The sequence below is a fragment of the Oreochromis niloticus genome, linkage group LG7 (assembly GCF_001858045.2).
Source record: "Oreochromis niloticus isolate F11D_XX linkage group LG7, O_niloticus_UMD_NMBU, whole genome shotgun sequence".
NCBI lineage: Eukaryota > Metazoa > Chordata > Actinopteri > Cichliformes > Cichlidae > Oreochromis > Oreochromis niloticus.
In genome coordinates, this window is record NC_031972.2 from 40992169 (window position 1) to 41020031 (window position 27863).

Below are 27863 nucleotides of genomic sequence, written 5' to 3' on the forward strand. Positions count from 1 at the left end.
AGTACAGTAAAAAACATCCTTTGTTTGTAGAGAATTACCATTACAATACAGCAAGCAAGCATGGGGCCGGGGAGTTGACTTCAAGCCGATTTCACAGATGTGTAACAGGACTGACTGCTCTGCTGACGGCTCTCCAGTTGTCCCAGTCAGCAACTAAGCAGGGTCCCAAGCTTTAATGGGTGGGGTATATCTCCTCATATTAATTAACTCTGGTGCACCCAGCAAAGTAGTGGATGAAAGCACATTATGCAGATGACCAAGGCATAGCAAAATATTCTGACGTTGGGAGGAAAAAGTTTTTAACCACTTTCAGTAAGACACCGCACAAGGTAACCAGCAAGGATGGTAACAGTGTGGTAGTTTAAGTCAGTGGTGTGGTGCTACATACTTGCAGAACACTACATTTATTTAAAAAAAAAAAAAAGAAGAAAAAAAAAGAAGAAATATTAATTACACTGAGGACTGCCCTACAATCTACCCACAAAGTGCATCAAACCAGGGCTGAGGACGAACAATCACGGCACAGAGTGACGCTACAGGAAACACACCTCAGAGCTTCTCACTTTAAACTTGAGAGGCTTTGCAGGCAGATCTGTTAGTCAGAGACTGCACAGTGTCCAGTCTCCGAAGTGCACCGTTAAGCTCATACATGGATGTGTTGTTCAACTCATCCACGTATCTGTTGTTGCAGCGTAGTATGCTATGTTGCAGATTTTTTCCATTAATATGGCCCAACACTCATACTATAAACAAGAGAACTCGACGTGTGTGAAGTGTTTTCGGCTTGGCGTTGTGTACCTGGAGTCAAGTGTTTTGACCAATGCACAGAATCATATATTTAGATATACAGGGAGTGCAGAATTATTAGGCAAGTTGTATTTTTGAGGAATAATTTTATTATTGAACAACAACCATGTTCTCAATGAACCCAAAAAACTCATTAATATCAAAGCTGAATGTTTTTGGAAGTAGTTTTTAGTTTGTTTTTAGTTTTAGCTATTTTAGGGGGATATCTGTGTGTGCAGGTGACTATTACTGTGCATAATTATTAGGCAACTTAACAAAAAACAAATATATACCCATTTCAATTATTTATTTTTACCAGTGAAACCAATATAACATCTCCACATTCACAAATATACATTTCTGACATTCAAAAACAAAACAAAAACAAATCAGCGACCAATATAGCCACCTTTCTTTGCAAGGACACTCAAAAGCCTGCCATCTATGGATTCTGTCAGTGTTTTGATCTGTTCACCATCAACATTGCGTGCAGCAGCAACCACAGCCTCCCAGACACTGTTCAGAGAGGTGTACTGTTTTCCCTCCTTGTAAATCTCACATTTGATGATGGACCACAGGTTCTCAATGGGGTTCAGATCAGGTGAACAAGGAGGCCATGTCATTAGTTTTTCTTCTTTTATACCCTTTCTTGCCAGCCACGCTGTGGAGTACTTGGACGCGTGTGATGGAGCATTGTCCTGCATGAAAATCATGTTTTTCTTGAAGGATGCAGACTTCTTCCTGTACCACTGCTTGAAGAAGGTGTCTTCCAGAAACTGGCAGTAGGACTGGGAGTTGAGCTTGACTCCATCCTCAACCCGAAAAGGCCCCACAAGCTCATCTTTGATGATACCAGCCCAAACCAGTACTCCACCTCCACCTTGCTGGAGTCTGAGTCGGACTGGAGCTCTCTGCCCTTTACTAATCCAGCCACGGGCCCATCCATCTGGCCCATCAAGACTCACTCTCATTTCATCAGTCCATAAAACCTTAGAAAAATCAGTCTTGAGATATTTCTTGGCCCAGTCTTGACGTTTCAGCTTGTGTGTCTTGTTCAGTGGTGGTCGTCTTTCAGCCTTCCTTACCTTGGCCATGTCTCTGAGTATTGCACACCTTGTGCTTTTGGGCACTCCAGTGATGTTGCAGCTCTGAAATATGGCCAAACTGGTGGCAAGTGGCATCTTGGCAGCTGCACGCTTGACTTTTCTCAGTTCATGGGCAGTTATTTTGCACCTTGGTTTTTCCACACGCTTCTTGCGACCCTGTTGACTATTTTGAATGAAACGCTTGATTGTTCGATGATCACGCTTCAGAAGCTTTGCAATTTTAAGACTGCTGCATCCCTCTGCAAGATATCTCACTATTTTTGACTTTTCTGAGCCTGTCAAGTCCTTCTTTTGACCCATTTTGCCAAAGGAAAGGAAGTTGCCTAATAATTATGCACACCTGATATAGGGTGTTGATGTCATTAGACCACACCCCTTCTCATTACAGAGATGCACATCACCTAATATGCTTAATTGGTAGTGGGCTTTCGAGCCTATACAGCTTGGAGTAAGACAACATGCATGAAGAGGATGATGTGGACAAAATACTCATTTGCCTAATAATTCTGCACTCCCTGTATAAGATGTAGTTGCTGCTGTTGTCTTCGTGAGTCTTTATTATATGGCGTGCTGACCTGACATTTCTTTTTTTTTTTTTTTTTTTTTGCTTCTCCTTCTTAAACTCTGTCCATATTCTTTCATGAGTCTTGCTTAGGTGGTAGAAGATGTTTGTTGTGTCAGTGTCTATGGGACCTGTTTGCTGGATGATTTGCACAGTTCAGTTTTCTGCTGCATATCAGACTTTTCATAACCGAACCATGTCCTTGCTACAGAAGTAGCCTCTCATTTAGGAATGAGCTCCTCCATTAGTTTTGGCTGGTCCTTCTGTGGTGCCGTGGTGACTATTGCAAACTGTCATCTAAAGCAATGAAAAAAATATTCCAGTGAACAGTGTGTTAAGATATTGTCATCCAATATATTTTATCATATCACACAGCCCTAGTCTGAAAGGCCATGGTAAAAGGAAAGAAAGCTCTAGTGTAAAGGGTGATGGTTAAGGAAAAGAAAAGCTACAATTTAATTTTATTTATATAGTGCGAAATCACAGCACAACAGTTACCTGACGGGGCTTTATATTGTTAGGTAAAGACCCTACAATGAAGGGAAGGGTTTGAAATAGGCTGAACATTGAAATGAAATGTTCAGCCTATTTAAATCTGAAAATGAGTAGTAATGATGATCTCAGTACTGACCAAAATAAGTCAGATCTTTGCACCAGTTAAGCAGCCTTAATTGACCCTATTGTCTCTGACTGTCATGTTTTGTCTGTGGTGTTTGTTGCAGAAATGTGAGTTCAACATGGATAACCTGAGCAAACCGGAGCTCCTCACCCTGCTGAGTATCATGGAGGGAGAGCTGGAAGCCCGAGACCTGGTCATAGAAGCCTTGAGAGTGAGTCCAAACAACACATACATAACACTCTTACTGTCTATGCGACTGTTCGGTTAAATTGAAGCTACTGCAGCAGATTGCCTTTGTTAGAAGCTTCAAAATGATATTATTAGCTGTAATTGTGATCCAAAATTGCATTGGTATCAGTTATTATGAATGATCATGAAGCCTTTAGGGTTATCAGATTCTTTGTCTGCACCCGGCAACCAGCTAGGCTAGCAATGATAACCGGATGACTAATGTCGCTGTTTGTGACACAGGGTTTGTCTTTGTGGACTCTTTGCTATTACACTAAATGCACTGCTTTTCTACTTAAAGCATTTTTTTTTTAACTACAAGCCTTATTTACCCACTCACATTCATTTAAGTGCTATTTTTTTTTTATACCTAAGCAGTTTCTAACATTCTCACACACACTCCTGATGGATGCATCAGGAGCACTGGGAAATCGATCCCCCAACCTGGCGACTGGTAGACGACCCACTCTACCTCCTGAGCCACAACTCTGTTCAAATTGTCATCAAACTGTGAGGTTTTCAGTTATATGCTCTAATGCGTTCACTGGTGATTGTATTTGTGCCTATATGTTTATGTATAATGGCAAGCCGATGAAGGTTTGGATGAGTGTTAATGGGACAACATATTGATCTGTGGTTACTAAATACTGAACCTGTGTCACCCTCATGCTGGAGGTTGCTCGTTGTCTGCTGGGGCAGGAGTTATTATTCCTCTCGCTCTCTCTGCAGTTCAGTATTTGGGTCATCACCGTTTGTCCACATTCTACTTTAAGGGTTTTTTTTTTTTTTTTTAAAGAAGACTCTCAAAACAAGGTTGAACTGCAGGAGAGGAGAGGAATCTACACGTGCTGCATGGATGAACTGGTGACCTCTGGGTTGTTCAAAAGGCTTCTGTAAGCTTTTCTGTTGCTATTGTGTGTATGTGCTGTTGGCAAGCTGCTCATCTTTTCCACAGTTTGTTGAGTTTCTCTCAGATTGAGAATGTTACGCAGTTCTTCAGTTATCAACCTGGTTGATGCTGAACACAATCTAAACAGCTCAGCATCTTTTCTTCTGCAGTTTACTATTATGTTTAACTCAGACCTCCTCTGTGGCTACGTCCACACTAGCCCGGATAGATTCGAAAACGGTGTTTTCGTCTGAAAACGCTCCGCGTCCACACTATCGTTTTCAGTCGTTTTCACAGAGTTTTGCGTCCACATTGAAACGGCCGAAAAGGCTTAGGTTCCAGTACTGCGCATGCGTGAAATGCAATACGATTTGACCTGCCTCATTTCTGTCTGCCGTTTATTTACTTTCCGGCTCTTTGAAGTGTTGCGGAAAATGTTGAAGAAAAGCACCGAGTTTGTTAAAGGGACTAACAATGAGGTGGAGTTGTTGCTGCGAGTAACACAAATGTACAAAGTTGCAAAAGCGAATGAGAATTAAAGAATTTGAAGGAAAGCTATCTGGAGCATGTACAGACTGATATTAATCTTTAATAGGGCTGTAGCATCTTATGTATCTTAGTTTAATTGGTCACATGACTGCATCACAAGACTGAAATGTGTCATCGTTTTTGAAAAGGCTCCGGGTTCACCGTCCACACTGCAACACGAAAACAGTGTTTTCAAATGTATCCGCTTTGGAGAGCGTTTTCAAAACGCTGCGTTTTCCTTGACCCAAAACGCCGTCACAGTGTGGACGGAAGGCCAAAACGGAGAGAAAAAGATGCGTTTTCAAACGAAAACGTATTAGTGTGGATATGGCCTGGGTCGTCTGTCTTTTTGGCCATCCCCCTTTCTTTAAATTTAGGACAGTCTGCCACCTGTTCTGTGTCTCTTTGTGTTGCTGGCATTTGTTTTTTTGTCTTGCTCCCTTGCTGCCACTTCACCCATGTTTTCTGCTGGCATAAAGAGTCCCTGCAGGCCCTATCTCCCCTGTGGATGGATATTCTATGGAGGTTTCAATGAAATAAGCCTCCTCTCTGCCACCCTCACAACTCTCACAGATACAGTGAGCCTATTTGCTCTGTCACAGATGAGCCCCATCCAAGAGAGAGAGACAGAGATTAAAGGGGAAGGAATGGACACTGACGAAGAGAGTGAGAAATGATAAGAGAGTATTAAAGAGTTAATAGAAGTAAATCTAGAGTGAGACGCCCTTCGTTGTGAGTTCAAATTGAAGCAAAGACAATAGAGGGTGGGGGAGATGCAGAAAGACGAATGGAGGCCTCATATTATCTCCGACAAAGCAGGACAGTGTGACAGAGTGGATTATACCCACTCTTACTGAAATAACCAAAAGAAAAGCATGAGCTGAGCCACCAGCTGCAAGGCTGCCAGTGACACTGAACTATGCATTTTTTTTTTTTCTCCCCCAACCCTCCACCAATCAAGCTAACCAGCCTTAATGGTCAGCATCCCTAAAGCTCCTTAGACTGGCTCAGTTACAGAGCTACACAGAGAGCTGAACCCTCAGCTCCTAATGTTTTTTGCACAGGTTCAATGTGCTGCAAATTCCCTACTGTACTTCTCTGATTCCACACCAAAAGTTTGGATCAAACTTCCTTGGCTTGGCATGAGTACAGTGATCATTTGTGGTGTTTGGGTGTTATTAAGAGGCTTTGGTGGCGCAGATTAATTAGCGTGTGGCTAAAGCTGGCTGAGCTGCCATATCAGGCTTCATCCCGGAGAAAAAGAAAGGAGGCTGTAAAGAGATTAGCCAAACGACAGAGATATCACATGATTACCACAGCCGACGGCTACACAAGTCACCTATTCTTCTGTGCCAGGAGCCTTTCAGGGGGCATGTGGAAACTGCATCTTTACACCGTTCTCAGTGCAGGAAACAAACTGTTTTTGTCAGTGATCACAGACCACGGACATGAGGTCCATTTCCAGAATGATGTGGCTGCTTTCACCATTTTTACTGAGAAGCTACTTGAGTCACTATGGATAAATTTTCCAGCCAGAACCCAGATGAAGTCTTTGGCTTGTAGCCAGTGGTACTTTCCCACTAACACAAAGAAATTGTTTTACAAAGACACCATTTTTAAAGCCTCTTTAGCATTGACGAGAGAATAGATGTAGGAAATCTCAAGGTCGTTAAATCTCTTTAATGTTCTTGACATTTCACAGCCTGTCTCTATTTCTACACTGGCTAGAAATGAATGTTTTGAATGAAAGAAAGGAGAAGAAGGAAAAAACGCTTTCACACTAGATACTAAAATAGTCACTTAGTTTTGTTTGTTATGCTTTCAGAAGTTCTCTTTGCATCAGTGTGAACTGTCAGATAAATACAACCACAAAGGAAAAGGCATTTGAGTTATAATCATGATTTACATTTAACTACAAAATCCTCCATTGCAACAAGATCATCAGCAATCAAAACTCAATGAGTTCAAGCACAAGTAACACACTCCTCATATTGTTTGGATGTGTTTACTGCGAAGGATAAAAGATTTCTGGTCACGAGAAGTGAATACTGATAACACATTATCATCATAAAGAGGTTGTGATAGATCACTGAGGATTGCCTCCCCTCCCCCCCATTCACAACTCACAGGGCTCACATCATATTGTGTTGTTGCCGACCTGCAGTTTTATTGGACATAAATCTATAGTTCATTCTTATTAGCTGCATGAAGAATAATCATTATAATTTTTTCTTATAAATGACACTTGTGATTAATTTAATTTTTCATCAGTGTCCATAGATTCTCATATTATTTGACACCTGCAGTACATTCGCCATTGATTGTTTGATTGATTAGCACAAGCCCAGTGCCAGCTTACTGTAATGTCACCATGCAATACTACTATTATATGGTTTTATTTGCACAGATAGACTTATAGTATTAAAATGAGCATTATTTTACACAATTTACAGCTTCTGATTCTATTATCAATATCGCTTGTTTCATCGATTCTCACTGGGCTTTCATTCGCTTTTAAGCAGCATATCAAGGACGATGCATTCTGCAAATTAATTGCATGCTGTGTGGTCAAATGTTTGTGCCTGTTGGAGGTATTTCCCTTCTTTGCTGTGATCAGTGTTGTCAAAAAAAATCTGTCTAGAAAATTCAGAGCACTATGCATTAATTTTTTAAACAAATCAAGCTGTAAACCAAACACTCTGCTCTGTGCTCTGAGAAGCTCTGGACAGTCGGACAGTTTGTCAGACGTTTTCTCGCTGTTATGTTCTTGGTCTCAGTGGGACAGAGAGATTGTACGGATGAAAGTGTGCAGATTGGACGCCTGTGATGTCGTGAAAAAAAGATTTGACGGGGTGATTTCACTGGCAAGAAGCAATTATGTGCAAGGCCACTGGGAGGAAAAACATCTCAGTAAGATGCCTTTAAAACACTGTAGACAAGCTCTGAATGAACGTTATTGTCTGTTCACATACAAATACAGAAAGGTAGCGAGTAATTAGTCATTTTAAAATGCTCATCTTGAAGTTGGCAGTTACATTACATTATGTCTGTTCTGGCATTGAATAAAAAATCAGTTTATACATCATTCTTACTCAAATCTCTGAAGACGTCATTTGTTTCATCCTTGCTGTTTACTGCAGTTTTAGGTCAGTTGGAGGAATGTGCAGTTTAACCACGTCAAGAAGGGCTTGAGCCTGGAGAAATGATGAATGGAGTCAAGATCTTGACTTGGTTGCTGACATATTAAGGTTGGGTGATGCATTAAAAATTTTCCATCCGGCTACATTGAAGCCAGATTTACAGTCCCATGTTTGTTTTCATTTAAACGGCTCTTGCGACTGGTTATGGGAAACAATGCAGTGGCTATGAAAACAAACTTGTGTGTAGTCCTCCAAAAATGTAACAGTGGTTGCTCAGTGGTGTTAAAATGTTTTCCTTAAAAAACATCCCATTTTAATATGGGAGGTAAATACAAAGGGTTTAGTTTTTTGCTTTTTTGACAGATAAACCAATGAGCAGTTCATTCAAGACAGTGTTTTTTCTCTTTTGAATCTTTATTATTGCTTATTAATAAGAGAAAAGTACTTATTCGATTAATTGATGGAATAATTGCTAGGTTACTCGATTACTAAAATAAATGATAGCTGCAGCCCTAGACACTTCTGTGCTCTGCTGACAGCTTTGTATCTTAATATGAGGGGCCAGACATTTGGTAGTCTTACTCACAAAGCTTTATCAATCCTCTCATCTGAATCCTCAGCCAACTACAAATCAACACTTAAATGAAGGTGTGTAACATGTCTTTGGACTGCTGGAGGAACCCAGATCACCCAGCAGAATCGTGCCCGGATCAAGTTACATACCCTGGGCACAAATGTTTTGGTGGGCCCTAACCAGTTTCTTTTGATGATCATCTTTTTTTTCTTTCTTCAGTTATTAGACATATCATACAGAAATGTATACATACATGTACACAGAATAATTTGAAGTACAGAACACTATCTCACAGAAACAATGAAAAGTATACATCACAATACAACTACAAGTACTTTATAATGAATGGAAAATGACTGAGCCAATGCCTATGTTTTTTTTTTTACAAGGATAATTCTTTTGGTGTGTGTGTGTGTGTGTGTGTGTGTGTGTGTGTAAACACCTAAAATGCTTTTCATTTAATTTAAAGGACGCAACAAAAATAAAGTTTCTAGAGTAAATCTGCTTTCACTTTGTATTTGGTCAAATGTCCACTGTTTTCTGATATAACACTTTAAAAACTAGACGAAAATGTGTAATTATCTGTTTTACTGTCCCTTTTTTGAAAGTGCACCTACTTGCTCTGCGGTCCAGTAATTGGCCCTAAGGGGTGCGTATGTGTACACTGTGTACCCCTCTTTCTGAGAGCTTAATGCATTAGACTTAGCATGAATTTTGTCCTCTTGAGGTGAATTTGAATAAAATTCTTATAGATGTGATGCTTGTTAATCCAGATGGGCAGCCAGCATTGGCGCCATCTGACCTCATACAGGCAGTCTTCCTTGGGAAGTCATGTGATTTTACCATATGACTAATAGATACCATGAATCTGCTGTCAGCACTGGGTTCATACATGCTTAGCACAACACAACACATGCCCTGAGCCATCAGCTTTCTCCATCGTCACGTTATCTTAGACCATCTAGCTATTTAAGGCATGCCCTGTTGCTGGGCTTTTCCAGCTCCCCCTCCTGCATATACACTCACTCAGTAGTGTTTGACATGTACATCTTCTTTTATCTCCCTTTTTGTTCACTTAAATCTTGTATTTTTGACATCCTTCCCTCCCTTTTTGTTGATCTTTGTCACTTGCTGCTTCTTTGTTTCTCTGTTCTTATCTGTTTGGACAGACAGCAGGGCAGCTCATTACTCATCGTTACAGTCTTTCATGGAGTCCCTCTCCCTCTTCATACAGCTTTGAATTTCTGTTCTTTCGCTGCGTCTCACACTCTGCATCTCTCTCTGTGGGCTGTACAGCTAATCCAAAATGTATATAAAAAAAGAGTGCGCACTCTGAACTGCAAAAAGCTGCAATTTTCTTTTTTCCCCCCTAACCGAGAGATGCTTCAGAGAGCTTCCCCTAGTGCTTTGCAAAGAAATATAAATCAATGAATGGAAATATCTCTTTTATTCAGACCAAGCTTCATCAGCGTGTCCACCTGACCCATCTTTTTTGGTGGGGTTAGTAGATATTGGAAATGAAATTATGATGAGAAAAGACAAGTCATGTAATTACTTCATTTTCTTCTTTATTGTGCTATCAGAGCATGTGCTGCATAATTGCCAGGGATTTATGTGACTGTTTAGAATTAGGCTTGATGCAACAAAAGAGCACCTGATGTGTGACTATGAACTGATAACTGCTTTTGAGCTCATGTGGACGTATTTAACATTCAACTACACATCACAGAATTCTAGGAGCTTGTAAGTAGAACAGAAGATTTCATAATTTAGAACGGAGTGATTTAACGGTCGATTAATTGTTGAATTACAGCTATTAGATATAGCAGATATTGAATAATCTGGAAAGGTTTCTCAGCATTACTGATTTTGAGTGATAGTTGGTCTGGACTCTGCTGTTATGAATCCTCTAAGCAGTAGAGTTTTACTTACATCCTAAAAACTGTCTAGCATAACAGATCAGCTATATCTGAGAAGGAGTGTTTTTTCAAGTATTCCTAGTGTTGGCAAGCAGTGATACTAATGCAAAGGCTTTGGGAGTTAGGCATTTAGCTACATTTGGGTGGCTATAGCTCAGGAGGTAAAGCAAGTCCTCTACTAATCAGAAGATTGGGAGGTTGGTGGTTCAATTCCCGACTGTCAACCCCCATTGAATGCCAAATATCCTCTGGCAAGATACTAACCCCAAGTTGCTCTATGATGCATCCATTACAGTGTGAATGTTACATAGAATGCACTTCTGCATAGGAATAGTGCTTGTAAGAATGGGTGAGTGAGGCTTGTTGTATAAAGTGCTTTGAGTGCTCTGGGAGTGTAGAAAAGCACTATATAAGAATCGGTCCATTTACCATTTAGCTCTTTCTCCTCAGCCTAGCCTTTTGCTTGTTTGAGTCATCATGCTAATCAAACACTTTAATTTGGAACCTTCTAAAGCGGCATGGTGACATAGTGGTAATGTTTGGCCATAAAGCACTGACAGGCTTGTGCTCGTCCATGCTCTGCAGTCAGGTAGGTTAACCCTTTGTCTCCAGTTTCACATACATCCACAAGCCAATCAGCATCAGGCTGTGATCTGTTTGCTGCCTAACAACCAGACCTTCCCCATTTCTCCAGCCTTACTTCACAATCTCCCCCGACTCGTATTACACCACCGCCCGCTGATATGCTGCTTAGGAATGAGGCTGCAAAGACGCAGCCACAACTGCCAACCCCCGTTTCAAGGAAAATGGTACAGCCTGGTAGTGGGTGTTGCCTCTTTCTTTTGGCTTTTTGTGTTTTTGTGGGTGGGATGATTTTTGAAGTGCTGTCAGTCATTGCAGAAGATGGATCCAGTCCCGTGGGGGTGGACTGTCTCAGGGTTGAAAGAGCATGTCGGAGTGTGTGTATAATGTATGTAGGGCAGCGACTAAGGATCGTTTAAATTATTTATATTTTGGGCTTTTATTTCTTTGATTAAGTAGGAAATTTCCATTCCATTTAAATTTCGTACTATTTGATCAACAAAATGTATACATTATACCTGAACCAATGAAACCCATATTAATATACTTAGTGAATAAAAATGTTATTACCACACTTGCAAACATTTGGCCACTAAATCATCTATGAAAAAAACCCTCTTCTTGTCTGACAAGGCTTTAGACTTCTGCTTCGATTGTTTTAACCACACTTTGTGGATCATTTCAACATGCCTCCAGTTCAGTTCATGAAGCAACTTGGTTATGTCATTGCAGCGACATGTATTTTTAAACACGCTGATCTTTCTAGCCTGTAGGGCCAGGATATGGTCACAGAGAAGAGGGGTTCCTATAAGGAAAGCCTTCAGATTTAATTCCTTTATCAATGAAAAATATGTAGTGCTGATAACTGATTAATCTTATCAGTCAAATATTAATTGAGAAGAACATTTATTAGTGTTTTTGTGTCATGTATAATGGTTGCAGATGTCTGCCTTTGGGTCTTCACTGTGGTATCTTTGAAGAAGTCAAAGCTCGAACAGCTGCAGCAGGGTGCTTAAGGATATAGATACAAATGTACTAACAATCTGAATATGGAACTGTCAGGTGGGAAAGAAAGAGGGAGTCCCCAGAGAAGATTCATGGACGTGGTGAAGGAGGACATGCAAATGTGTGTTTTTTGTGGGCCATTAATGTTCTGTATTTAAGTATTGTTCTGTTGTCTATCCTGTGGGGCTGTAATTTGGTAGCACTATATTAAATCCAAATCCCTTTGGATCCATGTTTAAGACTTTAAACTAGTGTGTTTGCTAAATATAGTCTCTTTACTATGAAATAGAAAGCATAATTAGCTGTAAAACCTAAACATTTGGGGCATTCTGCTGAGCTGAAGGGTTGATGGACTTTTAAACTATATTTGGTTCCTGCTCTGTGACATTAATCAGCTCCATCTTGACTCATTTTTCTGTTTGTGATAAGAGGATTGTGTGCGCTCCTGCAGGGGGATGTTGTACTGTAGCTGCAGAATGTCAAAGAAAAACTACAGAGTGGAAATTATTAATAACTGTTCACAGAATATATATATCCCAGCCGCGTTATTGTTAGGCTATACATAGACACACATTTTCCTATGCATCCAAATCCCACATGGCAGGCATGGAAACAACAAGAGCTGCTGGTGCAAACACAAATAACAGTAACCTCTACTTGTATTATCTGACCCTGCATAAAGGACTTATTGAAGCAAAATCCCCCCAAAAATTTTTTAAAAACTTTATCTGGTGGTTCAGCAGCTGAACCAAAAAATGGAACCATAATTTTATATCAACCCATCCCTAGTGGTCTTCTATAAATTGGTTGTTTAATATTTGCACATTTGTATCTCTGTGCTATGTGTGGCCCTGTTTATCGGTAAAACTCTTTGCTGTGAATCAAAGCCATTGCTGAATTGCTGTGGAAGTAGGTCATAGCAACCATCCCTCTCACCATCTTCCTCTCGTAATCCTCTCCCTCCCTCCCGTATATCCCTCCTCTTGCTGCTTATATGGGCCTATATTTCACCCTTGAGTCTTTTTTTTCCTCCATTCTTTCTTTACATAAATTTATAAGATAGACTGCTTTCATGGAGAGTGCCTCACAGCACTAAGAGTGCATATATTTAAACCATGGTTGGCCCCGTGGGAATCAAACCTACAGCTTCAGCCTGGTTCCTGCCACTGGGAATGTGGAATGACAGTTTATTTTGATATTTGTGCTGGCAGTGAGGAAGTGACAATATTTCAGTTTACCAAGTCTGTGGTGGAATCTCTAGACTGTGTTCTTTATCGTTTGATTTACAGAGACGTAGAATATCACCTCCCATTTGAGAAAGTAAAATCAATGTTTTGTTTTGTTTTTTTCATTTGAAAGTTTTGTCAGTCTAATGCTTGATTGACAGTTTTTCGTTTTCATAATCAGCTTTCCTTCCATTTTAAAAGTGAACAGTAACTAAAATCAGTTTTTAATGCTGGAAACCCTGCAGCTTTACTGTCACTGCTGATTTGCAAAGCTTATAAGGGAGGAGGAAGGATATGTGAAGAAATTACCCCATGCTGGCAAGTCAGCTTTTCTCTGGATGGTTAGATTTTCAGATCTGTGGTGTCTCATTTAGTCCGGGTGGGCTGCTTGACTTATTTCAGTCTCAGTTTGTCAGTCAGGCTGATTAGATGGGGCGCCTTTTTACCTTGATTTCTTGACAAAAACAGCCAGAAAGTAAGGGCGGGGAAAGCTGTGCACACGATGCAACTCCATTAGCATATCATTCATTTCTGTCTCCCTGTTTATAAAGAAGCTGACACAATAATGATGCTGTTCAACATGCCAATTTTCAATCTCAGAAATGACCATTTTCTCTTCAGTTATTGTAGACATATTATACTTCACCTTGTTTTCTGACATGTATGTATATACGGTCAAATTGGTGGATGTATCTAATATGTGTCACATCCAGAAGTTAAGCATGAATTAGTTGCTCTGTCTTGACTTATATGAACCCACAGTGCTTGCTGTGTTGGTGTCTGCAGAAATAAAATCCTGTTTTTTGGTTTTACCGCTGTAATTCTGTATAGCTCATCTTTACATTGTAATATTCTGATTCTCATATTTGTACTTTGTTCTTTAAAAAAAATATTTTTTTAGTGCAGTAAATTTTACTATTGACTATGTCCCAGTCTTTCCTGAAGCAGCTCCGTCCAAAATCTCCCTGTCACACTGGTCTCCTTCTCTCACCTCCTACCTCTCTCCCTCTGCCAGCGTCTCTCGGTCAGTTGATTTGATGACATGGCTGCTCTTTGATGTGGGCTGAAAGCTCTGTGAACACTCTGGGCCACATGACGAGATGGATAAAGAATCAGAGTTGGTGCTACAAGTGCAAAAACTGTAAACTGCTTGCCTGATCTGACCCAATCATCCCTGTATTATTAAGCATTATTAGAACAATTAGTCCACTGTGTTTTTCTTCACAGCTGACTTTATGGTTTGAGCTACAAAAACCTGATCCTTTTTTTTTTTCTTTTTTTTTTGGAAACAACTTTGTCTACCAAGGAGTTGATTGGGAAACTTAAAACGAGACAACCAATGGGAAACCTTCCTTTTTTGATAAATGTTATTTCATTAAATATCTTTGGGTTTTGGACTCTTGGTTCTGCAAAACAAGCAAATGGATTAATTTATGTGCCATGCTGCAACGCTCAAATAATCTCAAACTTGAATCATGATGACAGAACACATCTGAGATGTGGTGGGAGGGGAGTGTGATGCATTCATGTCAATGTGGACAAAAATATCTAAGGAATGTTTCCAGAATCCTGTTGATATGCAATGAAAGATTAAGGCAGTTCTAAAAAGCAAAAAGGGATCAAACCCAATACAAGCAAGGTGCAACTAATGAAATGGCAGGTAAATGTATGTGCATGCTTACTTGTAGAGTTTTCTACTGTTTATGATGTGATTGAGAGACCATTAAAACGGACATACAAGCACACACCAGTCCTCATTCAGCCCAAAGTAGTAGCTCATAAAATTGTTTTTAAAGGTGATGAGGTAAAACAGCTTGGTTTAGAGAGAAGATGAACTGAAGAAGGGGAAAAAAGCATAACAAGCCACCTTCACATAGTACCAGTGACATTTTATTGTCAGGGCTTGCAGCAAAACACCACCAAAGTTGTAAACCTGGGCGTGTGGAAATTTTATGGCACATTTTCTGCTCTTTTTCTTGGCATTTTGAAGAACCACAAAAGTCTTTAATCATGAGAATAAACAGAGTTACAGCTCCAAAAGAAAAAACTCTTTTCTGAGCTGAATCTTGAATGTTTCACAGTAAACCTCTTTCTATTGCTTAACTCCAGCACACTTTTTCACTTTGCTATGATTGTGTGAAACACTAGAATTTAAATTAAATTACAGTGAAGTGAAGGCGATGGTATAACAACGGAAACGAGAAGCTGTAACAACAAAATTGATATGCACAAGTCTATCTATAGTAAGTGGACTTTTTCTCTTTTTTTCTGCTGGTCTCACATACAGTAGATTAAAATTTTGCTTTCATTCAAACACACACAGTCCCTGTTGAAGTGTATGTGTGTCTCTGACACACACCATTTAATAGAGTGTGGGTGTTCAGCTGGAGCAGAATGAGAGCAGCAGCTGTGAGTGGTCGACTTCAGGTTACCATAGAGAGAGAGAGAGAGGGAGGATTGCTTAAAAAAAACAAAAAGCAGGAGATTTAAAAGAATGTTTTCAGTCTTATCCCTTTTCCTTCTTTTAATCTCTACATATGAAACAATATTTGTTATTTTTTTGTCCAGCCAGTTGACCTGCTTCTTGCCGATGCTGCTGACGTTGCCAGCGGCAGCAGAGAGGAGCGTGGGAGTCTTCCAGTTGTAACAGCAGCTCAACAAGAACATACCAGGAAAAAAGAAAGGGGGGGATAAAAGTAATTAATGCAGTCTGCAAAATAACATCAGCTATGACATTTACAGTATGTTTGTTGTGACACTCTGAAGGAGGTTTAATGTAGCCAAAGTGCTTTCTGAATGTGATTATTAGCACACATTAAGCTCAAAGTTAAATGAGTTGCAAGCGCGGGTGTCTAATTGATTTTTTTTCTTTTTCTTTTTTTAAGCAGCTTTTCTGTGGCTTAACATCGTTTTCAAATAAAATAAAATTGCTATAAATAGTAGACTGACTAATATTTGCCTGCTAGTGAGATAATTTGTTTTTTCTTAAATAACTTAAAGTAAAACAGTAGAGGAACCAACCTTTTCTTTAAGCCTTTTCCCAATTTAAGTCCATTGTTACTGGGTGGCTTTTGTAATGAATTCAGTTTCATATTTTTATTTACCTAAATACCAACTAAAATACCCTTAAATAATGCAAATTAATCAGAAACTGAATGCTCTCTCTTAAAACTATTTAGCAAGTAAGCATAAATTATTAATATGTTAAAAAATGAATGTGACTCTTTATATGGTGAAACAAACTAGAGAAAAGAGGCTTCTCAAGACTTCAGTGTTGCTACTACTCAGAATTGTCCACAAATCAAAGTCCTATAAAAGGAGAGAAGCGCCACCAGGATTGGAAGCACTTGTCATCCTAGGTTCTTTGATCTTTTTTGATTTGTTTTCTTATTCTTGATGGTGAACTCTATTAAAGAGTTTTAATTTCAGTTACGATTTTGTTGTAAAACTAAGTGACCGGGATAAAGCAGTTCATTTTTGCTACAAATCTCTCATTTGTTTTTCCAGCAATGTTACAGTAATATGCTTTTGACCTCCCTAAAACCCAGATTTCCTCAAATTTTAGTTCTGCAGGATCCAAGATGACAATAAGAGGCTTTCCTCGGCAAGATCCAGCGCAGGTGTCTATGTCTTCTAAATTGCATGAGCAGCTAAGAAAGAGAATAACACGCCTGGATCATCATTAACACCAGTCATTAGGATACGCTGGGGCATCCCTAGTTCATTCTAAATGCAGCATCAAATTTTGAGATGAACCATCTCAGTTACACTTGACATCCTAAATAAAGGGGAAAAACCGTTGCTTTTTATGTGTCAGTCATTTTTAAAAATTAGTGTTTTTCTCCAGTCATTTCCACTTAACTTTTTTATTCCTCTGTTCTCTGAAGCGTTCACTTTGTAATGGTGCTGTTATGTTTAAAGTGCTTCAGGTAGCTGATTAAAATAGATACAAACTGGAAGAGAGTTCTGTGGAAGATCTTTAACTGGGCAACTTTTATCTCACAGGTTCAAATACTCAGACTCATCCCCGCTTAAGTGCCCTATAGCTAAATGCTGAAACACCTACCTGCTGCAGAGAGAGCCCACTCAGGGCTGGCAGGGTTGGTAGAGTCTAACACTTTAGGTGAATGTACTGCATGTGTGTCAGAGGGATTTTGCCAAGAATTGGATTCCTCGAGCTACTGTGCGAGATGGTGACAGAAAGATGGCGGCTGAGTCTCAACATGTGCGAAACAGGGAGGAGGTGTGTGAGAGGCTGTGAGCGGAAGAGACGCTCTAATCTAAATGTCAAAGAACGCCTCTGAGTCATTACAAAATGGATCGCTGTTCAGACCAAGATGTCGATGGTGTGGGATTGTGGGCCACTGCCAATTTATCACAGGATGTTGGAGAGACTGCACCAATTATGTGAAGTTTTTTAACCATACAAGCTGCCTCAAGACAGTGATGGTGGCTGATCAAGTCCAAAAAAGCTGACAGACTTTATTGATTCTTTCTCCCCACATGATGCCATGAAATCTCTTGACTTGGACGGTGATTAATTTTAACTTCCAGTTGTCATCAGGTCAAAGTTATACAGCTATAATTGTTATTCCTAAATTTTTACATCAGATACCATCCCTCCATTTCCTGCCAGTTGTCTGGGCTCGGGTCGCGGGGGCAGCAGTCTCAGCAGAGAAGCCCAGACTTCCCCCACCCCAAAGGCAGCCAAGAGATATAGGGCGTTTATCAATATGCGTACTTGTGCGTACTTGCGTTCTCGTGTACTCGTGATACGTCATCAGTTGGAGACCAAGTACTGTTCCAATTCGAAGTACGCATCAAGCCGAGAACGCGAAAAAGTCCCGGATGTGTTCTCGCTCCGCCCGTTTTATCGAGCATGCATCGGTGTGGACTTGGGACAGCTATATATCCCAGAATGCATTTCGTCCAAAACTCAACAGCGGACTCCTGGCACATCGTTTTCAAACCCCCCCCCGCTCGCGGACTTCTCACTACTCAGGTTAAAGAAACTCCAGCAGCTGTCTATAGTATTGAGTGTCCACTAGAATTCTAACATCTCACCTGCTTGTTTTTATTAAGGTATGTACACGTATGTACATGTACACTATTTTTATTAATAGAGGTTTCACTACTGAGGTTAAAAATGATATATAAGTCACTTAGATCACTTCTAAATGTTAATGTTTGGTTTATTTCAGTGTTTTATTTGTTCCTGAATAAACCGGTTTGGCTGTGATTACAGTTAAGCTTCATAACATGTTACTCACAGTTAAATTAAGAGGGGACGGCAGTAAAAACTCCGGACCTGTGACATCACGTACGCAGGTGTTCCAATTGTACATATCGCGAGTCCGTGCTCGCGTTCTCGGCCGGTACGTACTCCCGTGCGTTCTCGGCGAGTACGTACTCACCGAGAACGCGAGTACGTACTCGCGTACTTGGGCATTGATAAACGCCCATAATCTCTCAAGTCCTGCGTCTGCCCCTGGGCCTCCTTCTGGTAGGACATGCCCAGAATGCATCCTACTCAGATGCCTGAACCACCTCAAGTGGCTCCTTTCGTTGCAGAAGCGCAGCAACTGTGCTTAGAGTCCCTCTCGAATGATGAGCTCCTCACCTTATCACTAAGGCAGAACCCAGCCACTCTTCAAAGGAAACCCTTCCTCCCATTTATCCATGCTTGAATCCAGGACAAGGAGTATACTAGCTTGTGGCCCTACAAGGCTTTGTTTCCTACGGGTCTTGCACTGTGGACCTTTGGCCTGTAAGGCAATGTTGACCATGACTCAATGGAGCCAAGGAAAGCTGGAGGAAAGCCTTCCCATAAGAGTTGAAGCTGTTGCAAAGAGTTGACTGGCAACATATGAAACCCTATTGATTAAGAATGGGATGTCACAAGTTCGTATGCATGTGAAGGCAGACGAACGAAGAATTTGACATCATATTGAATGTTCACAACATTTGCTAAATTACTTCCTAAATCACCAGTTGTAATACCAAAGTGTATTTAACTAAAACATAGTGTTTAACATGGTTAAAAGCTTGCACCTTATTAAAAGCAAATAAATGTTGGATAACTGCACCTTTTAAAAGCACACATGTTTGGGGCGATCGTGGCTCAAAAAGTTGGGAGTTCGCCTTGTAATCGGAAGGTTGCCGGTTCGAGCCCCGGCTTGGACAGTCTCGGTCGTTGTGTCCTTGGGCAAGACGCTTCACCCGTTGCCTACTGGTGGCGCCAGTGTTCGGCAGCCTCGCCTCTGTCAGTGCGCCCCAGGGTGGCTGCGGCTACATGTAGCTTGCCATCACCAGTGTGTGAATGTGTGCGTGAATGGGTGGATGACTGAATGTGTAAAGCGCTTTGGGGTCCTTAGGGACTAGTAAAGCGCTATACATATACAGGCCATTTACCATTTGCTGTTCTTTTAACCATCCTCTGATCCTAATGTTGCCAAGTGCTTGTAGTTTGAATTGACTCAGTGTGGGAATAAGGGTTTCTACCTCCTTCAATTCTTCAGCCATTAATCGATCGTGCCTCCCTCCAGCCCAGCTTACTGTCTCCCGTTGGCTTCACAGTAATGCATTGTAGCAAAGCAATTAAATTTACCAGCATTCAGCAGCTACTGCAGCACTCCATCTGCGTTTTTGCCAGTGCTCACAAAGACAACCGCCCTAAAACCCTACCGCCCTCCCTTCATCTTCAATTCCTACATGGTGTCATCTTGTTTGGGGTGAACTTGAGTGCTTTGCCATGGGAGGGGGCTGGAGGTCGTGACTGATGTGGGTGAAGAAAGTGCTTTTGGGGGGTGGGTCTGCTTCAACACAGTTACCTCTTTGTTAGATGTCAAGTTCCTGAGTAACACTAGCAGCTCTGTTCGCATCCTTGACAGCAATTTCTGGTCAGATCAGCAGAAAACAAGGTTTCTGTGTAGAAAAGTGTGTGTGTGTGTGTGTGTGTGTGTGTGTGTGTGTCTTCTCCTCTCAAGGCAGTCTGTATCTGACATTTGAAACAGGTGACAGCTGATCACACAATCTGTTGGTACAGATAATAAATCTGTGGCCTAACTCATCGCAATCATAGATCTGGTACTTTTTTTTTTCCATTGAGTTATCAATACAGAGCTTTTTTTTTTTTTTTTTTTTTTTTTGCTTTCTTAAAGTAAATGGATAAAAATTATGCTTCTTCAAATTCTGTGAATTTCTGTAGGCAAGGGGACCAGCTCTGTGGCACTGGAAACTCTCTGGTTTCCTGAAAGATTTACTCAGAGTAGTCAGTCACTCATCATGTTTAAACAGGCCAGTTTCAGTTACTGTGAAGAGCAAAAGAGGAACTACGTTTGTGGCGGTGTAATCTGAAGATTAACGGCTAATGTCTCATAGAAATGTAGAATTTCAGTAGGTTTTAAAAATGATTTAAACTTATTTAAATTTGAACTTAAATGTGTAAGTTGAAGTTTTGTAGTAGGTGGACTATTCAGCAAGAATGTGGTTCACAGCATATGTCAACATTAAACAAAGGTTGCTTTCTTCCTGGAAATGTCCTCGAAGGATCATCTCAGTCAGTATTTTTGAATCTAATTAGATTTGATTTTTTTAAATTTTTTATTGACATCACTAAAATGCATTCCAGGAAAATATTCAGTTATAATAAAATGTGGTAAAACTAGGTAATGTCTACTCTTTTTAGGTGAAATACAACAGTTTTGTACAGTAGGACACATCAAATCTCAGTGCGCCACTTCCTTAAGGCAGTGGTTCTTATCTCAGTGCCAATGAAACCTGATTGGATGCAGACTTGTTCTTCCATCCAGCCTCATTGCACTAATTAGTTCTTTCTCCCTGGATAAAGACTTGCTAATCAGCAAAATTGGACACTGTGGTGGTTTGTTGGAATGAAAACCAGCAGACTCCAGGGCTTTAATGGCACAGGGCTGAGAATAACTGTTTTATAGAGTGCCAGCTCATCTCGCTATGACTCTAACAAATTAGAGGGCTTACCTGCTGCTCTGGCCCTGACGCTGTGGCACTGGCTCTCTGTTTTGCCAGTTCTCACCTCTCCAACCAGCAACGTGGCAGGACTGGACTGTGATAGAGGTGCCAGGTCAGGATGGAGTGTATACAGTTTCCATTCTGGAATATGTCATTATGAACAACCTACTTCTTTTTCTAAACACTTTAGATTGTGTTAGCTTAATCGAAAAACAATGCAAAAAAACAAAAGACTGCTTAAGTAATTCTTGATAGGGCAAAATGGATATATTTTAGGTTACAAGGAATGAGAAGTCATCTCAGAATGTTCAGAGAGATTTGTAGAGATACAGTTATGTGTTTTGAAAGGTCTTATTCCTAATGTCTCATCCAGGATCATTTGTCAAATGGTAAAATATTTTCAGCTGTCTCAGAAAAACTGTAACAGTAAGTTTTTTTTATGTATTCTTTTTGTTTTGCATGCTATACAATCATTCCCTCCTGAAAACCACCCAAAACAAACAAAAAGAAATCACTAAAAAACCCCAAATGTGTGACATTTATGCCCATGAGTACATGCAAACGTCTGACCACAACTGTATGCAAAGGTTATGAAGGTTAAGTATTGCCAGAATTTATAGACTGTGTGATGTATGTAACTAGTAAACAACTGAGGATGGGCAGGAATAATAAATAAATAAATACAAATTTTGGAATTAAATACAGTTCCACAGCATTCTCAAAATCTTTTGATAGTCAGAGCAAATAATTGTTGATCATTGCAAAACTGTATTTAGCTATTACATGTGAACGTTCCTATGTTCTGTTCATCTTAACTAAGCATGCCAAATGTTTCTTTTTCATTTTCACCTTCAAGAGTGAAAAACTTTTTTTCTGTGTTTCTTTTTTCTACCTCTTTAACACTGAAACTTTTGCTTTAAAGAGCACCTGCAGAAAACAGTAACAGGTAATCTGTTCCAACTAACCAACCTGAAGAAACTTGAACTTCCAAAAAAACCAAAACAAAACCCTCAGTTGGAAGTGGAGGCCAACACAAAGGGGGCTGTTTTCACTCAGAAGCCAACCTCATAGGCTCAACCATGACCGCAGGCTTTATTATTGGAGGTGTGAAGGTGCAGACAGAGAAGATTGAAACTGTGGGTAGTGCACTATTGGAAGCGCAGGATTACAAACCCACAGCTGTCTGGATGTAGAAAACCTGCACAAGAATAGTCAGTGATTCAAATTATTTTTCTGCAGGTCCACATATGTAAACCATATTTTCATTTTTATTCTTGACTAAAGACTTTGGGGGGTTTTTTTTGGGAGGGGGGTGTTCACACTGACTTGAGTTGGTGAGTTTAGGCCGCAACAGCTGAGACTCACTGACTCAGCGAACAGGATTTCAAAAAAAAAGGGGAAGAACAGATATCGTCTTATATTGTCATTATGTTTTATTGATTATTTCATTTGTTAAAAACATTTGAATATTACGAATGTAATCTAAATATAAGCAACATCCTTCTTCTTCTTTAGCATCCAAAGATGGTTTAGAATACTTGAAGGCGTATGCTGCCTCTGTCAGTAGATGTACCGCACTGCAGCTGTGGTACATATAATACTTTGTGTGGTACTCAAATGACAAACAAGTACAGTTGTGTTTTCAGAATTTTGGTGACATGCTTAGTACAAAACCAAAACTCTCTCGCTGATGAAATATTTATGGATCTGATGATATTTGTTTAAGACCTCAGCATTAAACATAAAAACAATAGCCAATGGCCTGAATTCCTGTCTGCATTTTTTTCCTGGATAAAACAACAAAGGAAAAGGCTGAAATGTAAAATGCTGCCACATACCCTGTCAGCTCTCATAAGAGGGATTGTACAGGCAGACCGACTCAGAACAAGTCTGTGGAGTTGTTGTCGGCTCGGGGCACTTTGTCATTGGGAACATCATCAGGATCTCTCAACCGCCGCTCCAGACAAATCATGGCCTATAGGTGGAGATGGAAGGGAGAGCTCTCGGCCTTTTTTTCTGCCTTTCTCTTCCTCAGCTGTGAGACAGAATCCTTGCTTTTTTGACATTTGAACTTTTGTTAGACTTTGTCCTTCGATGTTCATCACTTGACTGAGTTAATTTCCTACATCACTAACTTTACATGTGACTGAGTGTTTCTGAGGGTCACAGCCATTGTGTTTTTATTAGACACTTGAAGTAGACGCATAAATGGCACAGATGAAAATAAATATTCTCACTATTCTCCTATTGTGGTGAACTCTTTGAAGAAGTTGTTGAGATTTGTGTTTTTTTACATTGTTATTCTATTTAATAAGAAAAATAATTCACAAAAGATTATAATTTGGGCACACGCATAGTTGGTGCATGGCAATGTAAATTCTCTGTGGACTCATCCATGTTGTCAGAAAAAACAACAACACAAACACCCACGAACCCTGGCACGCACTCACGCTGACATTTTCATCATGGTGGTGATGACAAAATGGTGATCAAATGGTGATTGTTTTTTGGACCCAAGCAAACTCTCCTGTCCTGCTTTGGAGCAGGTTATGTTCGGGATTAGCCATCAGCAGGTATGAAACGGTCTACTAATCAGTTCTGTAGAAGATGCATTACAATTCCTGGAAGATCCCCCTGACATCTGTGCACAGATAGCAGGAGAGTCTGAAGTGCTTTTAACTGTGTCTAAAGTCTTTTTTTGTCCTTGATCAGCATCAGTAATAAATATAAATTGTTAAACTCAACTATTGATTTTTTTTTTTTCCTGCTGCTGGCTGCAAATAATTTAAAACAATTTTATTGATCCATAAGCCTTTTGATTCTGAAATGAGACATCATTTGATCTTATATTTTCACATAGACCATATTTGAATTCCATTTTAATATTTATTCTTTACTTTCAGACCATTAAATACTGCCAAGAAGAAAAACAAAAAATGTATTTTAAAACTTAAACTAATTTAGCCTAATGAAATAATGCTGCTCGATTATAATGCATCAGATTTTCTCATGTCTTAATAGAGTTGTGATATTCAAACGTACAATTTCTTTCTTTTTTTGCTTTACTCCAAAAAGATATTGAGTCTCTTCAAGTCTTACTTCAAGTTTAAAGCGCTCATGCGTTCATACAACGCTTTGCTTTGTCTGCAGTGTCTGTGTTGCTTGCATTATGTTTAGCCTTCATTTTTTTTCCCATAATATTTTTTTCTTCCTTAGTAAAATCAGCTGCTCTACTGCCAGTAGACTGATCCATAACCGTGATTGGTTAAATCCTGCCAGCTCCACCCCCTTTATTGTGACCACAAAGAGGGAACCCTGGGTTATCTTAGTCGATAACCGGCTTTGTGTGACCACTTAGCCTGATTGATGTTACGATAAGCAAAACAAAGTCTCCTATAAAAAAGCATTTGATTGTGGATGTGTTTTCTCAGGTAACCACTGTATCCCCCTTTTGTTCTTCTTTTTTTGAGTGAAACTGCCTTTATGCTCTTCTATTGCCTTTTCACAATTTGACTCAATGCCTGCAGCATTTTTTTTCATCTGCACTTGACATAATTTGTGATTGGGCAGCATTAGTGTGTGTGTGTGTGTGTGTGTGTGTGTGTGTGTGGTCAAGTGTTCAGGGTTGCTGAGCTCTGTGATTTTCAACTGATGTGTGTTATCAGAGGAGCTGTTGGACACAAGCCCTTTGGCTTGTGTTCGGTGCTTTTTCATCCTGACTCGCCAAAACTGGTGATAATACACACATTTAGTATGTTTTAAGTGCTTCTATGTGCTGAGAAGTGTGTGTGTGTGTGTGTGTGTGTGTGCGTGTGTGTGTGTGGTGTGTGTGTGTGTGTGTGTGTGTGTGTGTGTGTGTGTGTGTGTGTGTGTGTGGGTTGATTGGAGACTCATTTGTCTCCAGTCATTTTTGATTTAGTCTGAGGAGTGTATCATCTATATCGCTTTCTTTAAGTGTGCATGCATGCTAAGTGTCTTTTTTGCAATTTAGAGTTGTGTGTTTATCTATGTGTATTTGCTTGAAAGATTTCCTTTCATCAGCTGGATATGATGTGCGGACACATACTTTATCAGAAAAATAGATACACATGCACCTGACTCCTCCCAAAAAACGAACATTTACACAGACAGTAAGTAATAAACACACTTGCGGCCCTATCAGATGTTTGGGGGGGCTGTTGTGCTCCTGCCCACAGGGACTATAAGGTTTAATCAAGCAGCAGCCCTGTGTTGGTTTACTGTGGCATTGAGGATAAAAATAGCATGTAAGGAGCTGACTTTACTGCGTAGCTGAAGCCTTAAACACAGCTGCAAGTGATGTGGTGTGTGTGTGTGTGTGCGCATGATTTAGTAAAAATGTATGTTTGTGGGCTTTCTCTGGAGCATTTCTTCAGTATGTTATGTCTGGAGTTTTTTTTCCTCCCTCACATTACATTCTTTAAAAACAGTATTTACATATAAGTGACTGACAAGCTAATCGACTCCAAATGTGTACGGTTGTGTGGGTGTGTTGTTGTGAAGCCTGAAAGTCTTTTTTTTATAGACTTTTCCTTTGACTTTGATTTTTTTCTTTGGTTATGCTGTGCTGATTTAATTTTGAGAGACATGGAAAAATTGAAGAGATGAAGGGCTTTGCTGAAAAAATATTTTTTAGGTTAGGTTCTTTTTTAGAAATGCTGGCATGAAATATTTCATCTACATATAGTTTAAAGTATCTGTTGCTTTATCAGACTTTCATTGAACTTGTCAGCGGAACTCATTAAATATGAGTGAAGGAAGCTGCCACAGAGTGTGAAATATCACTGCTATAGGCCTCCATCAGCCTTAAGTCTACATAGTAGCACATAAAGACGCATGAGCGTTCTTGTTTACAAAATGTGCCAAGTTCATAGTGAAGCGATCTGAGAGTCATGGTTTTGAAATGAATTGGAATAGCTGTAATACTCCCTGAAGGAAATTCGTTTTGCAGATTTGGCATATTTGGAATTGATTGAATTTCTAGTTTGTCTATTGTGATATATTAAAATAGGAAAATGCTAAAGTCATTGGTTATTAACTATATAGTGATGTAGCTACTTAATGTGAAGACATAGCTTGACCTTGCACCACCTTATGCTCTGGTTTGATGCTACTCAGCTATATATGCTTCTGTTTACAGTCTAAATAATGGTCTTGGTGCCTGTGTTTCAGATCTAGTGTATTTTTTTTAAGTAGGCTAAAGTTTGTTTGAGCTTACTGGCCACAATCTAGCATTAGCATTAGGGCTTGACAGTTTTTTTTGTTTCTACTAAGGATGTACGTGACTAAATGACTAATGATTAATCGTCGCTTTTGCCACTAGTCGGTACCAGATGTAGTCGTTTAATCTAATTGTTAACATTCTATTTATTGTGGTGTAAATGGTATGCAGCCAGCGTAAACAAATCAAATCGGTTAATCTTGGACTGATCTTTTTGTTAGCACTATTATTGTTAGTTCTTTTAAAAATGAAACAATTCAGTTCATTTGAATTTTATTTTATTTATATAGTGCATATCACAACAACAGTTGCCTCAGGATGTTTTATGTTATAAGGTAAAGACCCTACATTAACATAGAGAAAACTGAGAAAACCCTAACAATCAGTTGACCCCATATGAGCAAGCGCTTCAGCGACAGTGGAAAGGGAAAACTCCCCTTTCACAGGAAGAAACCTCCAACAGAACCAGCATCAGGGCGGGGCTATCATCTGCTGCGACTGGTTTTGGGGTAAGAGGAGGAAGACAGGACAAAGACACACTTTGGAAGAGAGCTATAAATTAATAATAACTAATATAAAGACATAGAGAATAAAAAACCGTGAGTGAAGAAGAAACACTCCATGCATCACGGGGAGCCCCCCCAGCATCCTACACCTATTGCAGTCTAACTAAACTCTGCCTCTCATTCTACCTTCAGAAACTCTAGGAACCCCAAATGACCCAGCAGTCTGAGGTCGAAGTGCTTTTTTGGGGTGGTCCTTGGATGTGGTGAGAACGATTTTAAATTGGATTTTGGATTTAACAGGGAGCCAATGAAGAGAAGCCAGTATGGGAGAAATATGTGCTCTCTTTCTAGTGCCTGTCGATATATTTTAGATCAGCTGAAGGCTTTTCAGAGAGTTTTTAGGGCATCCTGATAATGAATTATAGTAGTCCAGCCTAGAAGTAATAAATGCATGAACTAGTTTTTCAGCATCACTGTGAGACAGGATGTTTCTAATTTTAGAGATATTGCATTGATAGAAGAAAGCAGTCCTACATATTTTTTTAATATCCACATTACAGGACATATCCTGGTCAAAAGCGACTCAAAGTTTCCTCACAGTGTTACTGGAGGCCAAGGTAATGCCATCCACAGTAAGCACCTGGTTAGATACCATATTTCTAAAACTTTAAAGGCAGACTACAATACCCTCAATTTTATCTAAATTTAGAAGCAGGAACTTAGACATCATGTAATTTGAATGAAAAGAGAACAAGATCACAGAAACAAGTAGCGGAAATTAGCTTTCTCTGAAGGGTGAATGAGCACTCAATCCTTAGCATTGAGTTCAGTCATTCGAGAGGGGCTCAAAGAAGAGCCGCTACTTCTCCACATTGAAAGGAGCCAGCTATGTCGCATGCTGGGTAAGGTGTTCCAGCTGTGCATGGCCTGGGAGTGTTTCACCAGATAAGCTGGAGTAGGTGGCT

The 27863-nt window shown here is 39.9% G+C and overlaps 1 protein-coding gene across 1 annotated transcript in view; it reads left to right on the top strand.

Moving 5' to 3' along the window:
• Window positions 1–27863, top strand: part of cttnbp2 (cortactin binding protein 2) — an 83447-nt gene that overhangs the window by 6252 nt on the left and 49332 nt on the right. Inside the window, 1 exon segment of the mRNA XM_013273803.2 lies at window positions 3177–3284. Coding sequence (XP_013129257.2) covers window positions 3177–3284 — 108 coding nt within the window.